This window comes from Rosa rugosa, chromosome 6 (assembly GCF_958449725.1).
Source record: "Rosa rugosa chromosome 6, drRosRugo1.1, whole genome shotgun sequence".
In the NCBI taxonomy this organism is placed as follows: Eukaryota; Viridiplantae; Streptophyta; class Magnoliopsida; order Rosales; family Rosaceae; genus Rosa; species Rosa rugosa.
This window is the reverse complement of record NC_084825.1, coordinates 27,716,703-27,724,315: the sequence shown is the minus strand read 5'-3', so window position 1 is coordinate 27,724,315 and position 7,613 is coordinate 27,716,703. Positions and strand designations below refer to the sequence as shown.

Genomic DNA, 7,613 nt, shown 5'->3' with positions numbered 1-7,613 from the left:
AAAACAAATATAGCTACATTTAATACAGTATGACTTCCATTAGAGTATCTCTAGTGGTCGTGTCAAAATGTACTGTGCAATTATAATGGCTATGAATGGCAGATGATTGACTCTCCAACCCATCGGCTGCGTTTGGCAACCATGATAGGATTGGATTAAGATACAAGATTAGATTAGATTAGTATAAGATAGGATTTGTTATCCTCCTTGCACGTGTTTGGTATTATAGGATTAGAGCCGGAATGGATAAAGATGCAAAAAGTGAGAAGGAAAAAAAAAAAAAAAAATGCAAGGTTCGAGGCCAAAGAAAGATGAACAGAGGTCTTCTTCTCCGATCGCTCCGGCGAGAACTCGTACTCAACTTTTCCTCCTCATTGGGCTTCGATGTCTTTGATTTCTTGGCTTTCAACCCGAAACACCACACCACCACCACCAGCTACATTAACACGGCCAATCCAACGCCGATCTGGCTGGGCTCGATGACCGTCGACGGCTTCTTCCGCGACGTCTACAACAGCAGCGCCTCCGCCGAGGCCGAAGACGGTGGAGGAGGTCTGGTAGGAAATTGTGTCCAGCGAGAGCGAAAAGGAGTGTAAATGAAGTGCCTCCGGCCGACGCAGTGGAAGAGAACGAGGGAGGAGGGATGTACAGCTCGCACCGCCGCCGCCGGAGACGGAGAGATTGAGCGGAGGGATGTTTGGGTTCGATCAGATCGCACTGAGGAGGATACAAGGCTGGTGAGATTGAGCGGAGGGATATTTTGATTGAAGAAGGATCGTGGTAATTTGGTGAAGATCCAGGGATGCCCATTGTTATAATCTTGTATGATTGTGCATATCCCACCTCTCCAACAGGAGAGTTATATCCTCCCTTGACAAGATTTAATTTCCAATCCTAGAGTAAACTGAACCACCAAACACTAGCTTGGATTTTTTTTAGTCCTATCCAGTTATTAATCCAGGCAAACAAACGCGGCCATCATTCAAATGCCAGATGGATAGTAGATAGGTTTTGGTCCATCAAATTTGACAGATAAAAAAGTGTATGATTATTTATTTCTTCTAATTATTTACATGTGCGGGGTCACACATTTATTGCAATGAGAGAATAAAATGATATAAAAAATTGACAATTGTTTGAAAGAGCCATTGTCGATGCTCTTACAACTTTGGACAAAATCCGGAACAAATGTTGAAGGACAATCCACTACCCTATAACCATAACGAACAGTGGATTAGATCATTACCATGAGATAGAGGGGGGTAACTGACCAAGTCAACATGTAGATGCATAAATGATATTTTTTAAATGGAACACTTATAAATATTGATAGATTTACTTGTTAGTAATGCTAGTTATTTTTAAGTTAAATTTTAGCCATAGTAGCTAAAATGTCATTTTGGCTAACCATTTTAGAAATATATCTGTATCAGTGTTCTCTATTTTAATTAATTTTAAATTTATATTATTTTTTAAATGAAAATTAAATAGTCTAAATGTATTTATAAATAGTGCGGCTATTGCCACCCGGTAGCAAACTACTTTGTTCACCCTACTTTCTCTTCTCACCCTACATTTATTTTTTTTAATTTCTAGTTTACTTTGTTCACCCATTTGCAGTACCTAAAATACTCCTACTTTCTTTTCTCACCCTACATATATTTTTAAAAATTCAAGTTTACTTTATTCACCCATTTGCAGTACGCAAAATATATTTTTCTTTTTCAATATAGGGTTTAACTTGAATTCTTTTTCTATTTGCCTTCACCATTTTCCAACGTAAAGTTTGCAATGCTAGCTCAGTTGATAAAATAGGACTAAATATGGACACAGTTGCCCAATGAATCATGAAGGTTCTTTCTTATCAAGAACAAATGAAAATCAAGGACGTAACACAGGCATTTCTTCAAACAGTTGGTGGGCATTTCTTGAAGTGATGCAAAGGCAGTAGCAAAAAAGCAGAAAAAGAAAATAGAAGTTGCATATAAAAAAGCAATCAAAGTTATTGTGGGCGCATTCCTTCCTCAATCTATCAAAAATATCCTAGAAGTCTCTCTGAGTAGACAAAGCAGGAAACACAAAAACAAAATTGAATAAACATAGGTTCTCACCGGCCCCGTTCACATGGTCACCTACTGACCAAATATCATTTGGTCAGTCACCTTTCGATTGAGATCAGACGGTTGACAGCTCTCATCTCAGATTTCATCACTTAGCTGTCAACCGTCCGATGTCAATCGAACGGTGACTGACCAAATAATATTTGGTCAGTAGGTGACCAGGTGATCATGACTGAGGTTCTCACTATATCTTCTATAACGCAAACTCAAATTAAAACTAAATCAAGAACCCACATTTGAAAAACCAAATGATCATTATAGTTACCCAGTAATAATATAGAAACTGAAAGAGAAGAAGAAGACCAACAAGTCCATCGAACTGGTGTGTAAAAAGAAAGAGAGCAGTTTAACGATGATTGAAAATATTAAGGACATGTTTTGTAGGATGTAATCAGCAAAACAAATTATAATTTTTAATAAGAGATTGTCTTTTATTGTAATTTTATATTAGGGTATTTTAGTCTTTCAATAAATCAGAAAGTTGTAGGGTGAACAAAGTAGTTAGTAGGGTAGCAATAGCCGCACCCTAATTTTATTTCCCTTGGAGACTTCTAAATTAATAAAAAGAAATATTTAAAAACCTTCTGTGAGTCATTAGAAATTAACAAAAGTATGTTTTTAATTTTTTTGGTGTTCATGGTAGGGTTTGGCGAACCCCGAAATTTAGAAGGACTGTTCTTTATTTCTGAACATGAAAAAAAAAAAAAAGGGATGTTTGCTTCTTTATTGAAAAAAATAAAGAAAAGGAAATGTCTTAAATTAAACAAATGTTAATTAACAATATTTCTAGGACGCGTGTTGGGTAGATATGTGGAATCAAATGGTCGTTATGGTTGGCTGTAAAGAAAATATAATTACAGTAAAGAGAGAGGATTCAGTGCACCGACGTGCACTTGTACCGACATAAATATATGGTTAGATTATATTAAATACACTCTTAGGTTATTAATAAAAATATTAATTATGAATATCAAGAGTTGGGATCATCTTATAAGTGTTGAGTCATTTACACCGTCGGAATAATTTCCATAAGTAAATCACTTAGACAGTAAAACCGTTACTAAAGAAAATCACGAAGTTAAATATTGTCACTCTTTCACACAGATGCAAGTGCATTGCACTACTTGCATTGCATGACTTGCATCCAAGTCATGCAATGCAAGTAGTGCAACCCACTTGCAAAACGCTGGTCCCTTCTTGGCCTGGTGGCCTTTGCTTTATTTGTGAAGACTACTTGGTCCAAGGATCGACCGACATCACCAAACAACAAGAGCCAAAACAAAAACCCACTTGCAAAACCCTTTTGGACCCAGGCTTCTTCTTTCACACAGATGCAAGTCATGCAATGCAAAAAGTAGTGCAACCCACTTGCAAAACCCTTGTGGACCGGACCCAGGCTTCTTCTTAAAGTTATAAAAATGCTTTGCAGGTTTCCGGTTTAATTGAATAAGTGGCTAGGATTATGCCACAAGTACTGCACAACAATCATGCTGATGTGCCCGAGCAAGCCATTTTCGGTATTCTCAAAAGAAAAAGAAAGAGGAAGAAGTGACGTGCAGAGATTGAGCCAATGAGAGAAGAGAAAAAATGATATACACGTGGCCACGTGGGGAAAGATTTAGGGTTCTTTAAATGTGAACCGCTCACGTAATTCCTTCCACTTGTTGTCAGTTTCATTATCGCCCGGAAACTGAATTTGGATTTGGATCTGAAATTTGAAGTTTCCAGATTTAAAATCTAAAAATTCAAAGATTCAAAATATTGTGATTTCAAATTTTATTATTTGGGCTGGAAGTTTTACTATGAGAATTTTAAAATTGTAATTTGAACTTAATCTCGCATAATGGCAGGATCATAACCCAGATCTGATTCGGTTACAACTCATCACGACAGAAAAAGATAGGATGAGAGAGAGAGAGAGAGACCAGAGAGAAGATATGTGAGAGAGGCACAAGGAGCACGACGGAAAGATAGAAGGGGACGGATCCGTGGCATCATAAATTATAGTTAAAATTATACTTCAATTACCAACCATTAGATTAAAAGATTATCAATGGATGAGATTAGTCATAAAGAATATATCATTACCTATTATTTTTCTTTTCTTTTTAATTAATTAATCAAATCTATTTATTATGATTTAATAAAAATCAATAATTGCTATTCTGATTTGGAATACAATTAAGGAATCAAATCTTTCAATTGTTTTCCTATTGAAACTCATCTACTCCTCAAAAAAGAAAAAGAAATCGATCAGATGAGGCCTTTGACGAACTAAATGAAAACTTTAACAAACTAAATGAACATGAAAGAATTTTACACAACGTCAACTACTCAACTAGATATCATGAGACCTGATATTTATCATCAACAAATGGCATGAACTGTACAATATTTAGAGCAAACAGAAAGAAAAAGAAAAGAATGAAGGGTAACCTATTGGAGATATGCAATGAAAATATGATGAATCTTGATTTTGCTCTGTCATCTTGATGAGGAAACGGTGAGAAAAGAGGTAGGCTGGGTTCCAAACCCCTTTAAAAAAAAAAAAAAAAGAGCTGTTAGGTATTTGTTAATCCAATTAGAAAAGTGTTAGAGCAACTCCAACAGATTCCCTATATTTTAATTTTTCTCTAATTTAGGGAAAAATAAGCTTCTTTTGCTCCAACAGATTCCCTATAACTATCTCTATTTTAGGGAAAGTGAGGAAAGAGAAAACCAAATTCCCTATATTTACAGCAAACTCTAAAATTTTAAGGAAGAATATGGAGATTTTAGAGATTGTTGCAAAATAGGGAATCTGTTGGAATTGGAGAAGAAAAAGAGGCTAAAGCTTTGACTTTTGCTTCCCTATAATACAGAAATTATAGGGAAGCTGTTGGAGTTGCTTAGACCGTTAGGTTGGAGACTGGGCCAAACATATACTGTACACTCTCTCTCCAAACTCCAAAGGCTCTCTCTATATATATATTGATCAGATTTCCAGCCACAAAGCAAAACCTTTGAAACGGTGAGTGAGATTATATACGATCTCTAAGTCGACATATAACTTCTGGATTGAGAATCTAATAAACGTTTATTATATCCTTTGAAGTTTAGTGCGCTACTGATGGCAAATCAACCAAATACCCGGAAGCGTTTTCAAACTGATGGAAAGCCACCCACCTACCAAGGTATGTAATTGATTACTTGATTCTTTTTATTGTTCGTGGAGCCTTAATCTTTATGGGCTTTGTGTTGTTGTGCTCGTGGAGCCTTAATCTTTATGGGCTTTGTGTTGTTTGGGAATTAGCTGGATTTGCTGATTTTTTTTCTTAAAAATTGGGGTAATTGTGTTTTGTTTATGGCATTTATTTGTAGAAACTGGGATCACTGGTGCTTCCGAGCATGCTGTGCTGTATAATGAAGTATCAAATTCATTTTGGGCGCTTTTGGATTGGCTGATTTCAATATGGAGATTTGGATTTGGAAGGCAGAAACCTAGCACTACTGTTTCTGGCAATCAAGCAGTTAGTGGAAACACCAGGGACCAAAATGGAAGTTTCCCTGTTGGCAACACTCCGCGGAAGCGTGCTCGGAAAAAAGTCAAACCCAATTCCAGCAATTCCTCCACCAATGCGAAGTCGAGTCCTCAAACACAGATCACCAAAGACGACAAACCTAAACATGATCAGAAACCTAGCGCTACTGTTTCTGGTAATCAAGCAGTTAGTGGAAACACCAGGGACCAAAATGGAAGTTTACCTGTTGGCAACACTCCGCAGAAGCATGCTCGGGAAAAAGTCAAAGCCAATTCCAGCAATTCCTCCACCAATGCGAAGTCGAGTCCTCCTCAAACACAGATCACCAAAGACGACAAACCTAAACATGATCAGAAACCTAGCACTACTGTTTCTGGTAATCAAGCAGTTAGTGGAAACACCAGGGACCAAAATGGAAGTTTCCCTGTTGGCAACAGTAGCAATTCCTCCACCAATGTGAAGTCGAGTCGTCCTCCTCAAACACAGATCACCAAAGACGACAAACCTAAAGATGTTCAGAAACCTAGCATTACTGTTTCTGATAATCAAGTTAGTAGAAACACCGGGGATGATAATGGAAGGTTTATTGTTGGCAACGCTCCGGGGAAGCATGCTCGGAAAAAAGACAAAGCCAGTTCCAGCAATTCCTCCACCAGTGCTAGGTCGAGTCGTCCTTCTCAAACACAGATCAGCGAAGACGACAAACCTGAAGATGATCGGAAACCTTGTATTGTTGTTTCTGGTAATCAAATTAATGACAACATAGGGCACCGTAATGGAATGTTCTCTGTTGGCAAAGCTACGGGGGAGCATGCTCAGAAAAAAGACAAAGCCAGTTCCAGCAATTCCTCCACCAGTGCTAGATCGAGTCGTCCTTGTCAAACACAGGTCAGCGAAGATGACAAACCTGAAGATGATCGGAAACCTTGTATTATTGTTTCTGGTAATCAAATTAATGACAACAAAGGGCACCGTAATGGAATTTTCTCCGTTGGCAACACGTAAGCAGGTTGTTGTAAACATTCAGTGATGTCAAACGAGACTCTCTAGATCTACGAAGATATTGGTCAAACAGAAAACCATCGGTTATTAAATTAACCGGACTGTGATCGAAGTTGACAGAAAATGACTATAGTTTGGTGTGCAATTTGTATTTGACATGCGTACTGTTTTCTTGGTAGATATGCATAGCTCATTTGTTTTTCCTGAGTACACGTATTGTAATGATAGACCCATTGCAATATTTGCAGTCATGCTTTGTGTTGTTGTGCTCGTGGAGCGGTGTTTGGGAATTAGCTGGATTTGCTGATTTTTTTTCTTAAAAATTGGGGTAATTGTGTTTTGTTTATGGCATTTATTTGTTGAAACTGGGATCACTGGTGCTTCCGAGCATGCTGTGCTGTATAATGAAGTATCAAATTCATTTTGGGCGCTTTTGGGTTGGGTGATTTCAATATGGAGATTTGTATTTGGAAGGCAGAAACCTGGCATTACTGTTTCTGATAATCGAGCTTGTGGAAACACCGGGGTCTATAATGGAATGTTACTTGTTGGCAACAGTACGCAGGATCATGCTCGGAAAACAGACAAAGCCAGTTCCAGCAATTCCTCCACCAGTGCTAAGTCGAGTCCTCCTTCTCAAACACAGATCAGCGAGGACGACAAACCTGAAGATGATCGGAAACCTTGTATTGATGTTTCTCGTAATCAAATTAATAACAACAACGGGTTCGCTAATGGAATTTTCTCTGTTGGCAACAAGTAAGCAGGTTGTTGTAAACATTCAGTAATGTCAAACGAGACTCTCTCTAGATCTACGAAGATATTGGTCAAACCAGAAAACCATCGGTTATTAAATTAACCGGACTCTGAAGTTGATAGAAAATGACTGTAGTGTTGGACTGTTAAGACATAGCAGTCATTTAGTTTTTACTGTTTCTTGTTTTTCAAGTTACGTTCTGTTAAATAAAGC

General features: G+C 37.7%; 1 protein-coding gene across 2 annotated transcripts; it reads left to right on the top strand.

Moving 5' to 3' along the window:
• Window positions 1–5,015: 5,015 nt before the first annotated feature.
• LOC133713981 (nucleolin 2-like) lies at window positions 5,016–6,966 on the top strand. Of its 2 annotated transcripts, XM_062139998.1 has the most exons (3): window positions 5,016–5,130; window positions 5,215–5,293; window positions 5,481–6,966. In XM_062139998.1, exons 2-3 carry the CDS (start codon window positions 5,230–5,232, stop codon window positions 6,644–6,646), a joined length of 1,230 nt encoding a protein of 409 aa, XP_061995982.1. In that variant the 5' UTR covers window positions 5,016–5,130; window positions 5,215–5,229; the 3' UTR covers window positions 6,647–6,966. The 2 variants fall into 2 exon arrangements, with proteins under 2 accessions (XP_061995982.1, XP_061995981.1); XM_062139997.1 differs by having other exon boundaries at window positions 5,095–5,293.
• Window positions 6,967–7,613: the final 647 nt, after the last annotated feature.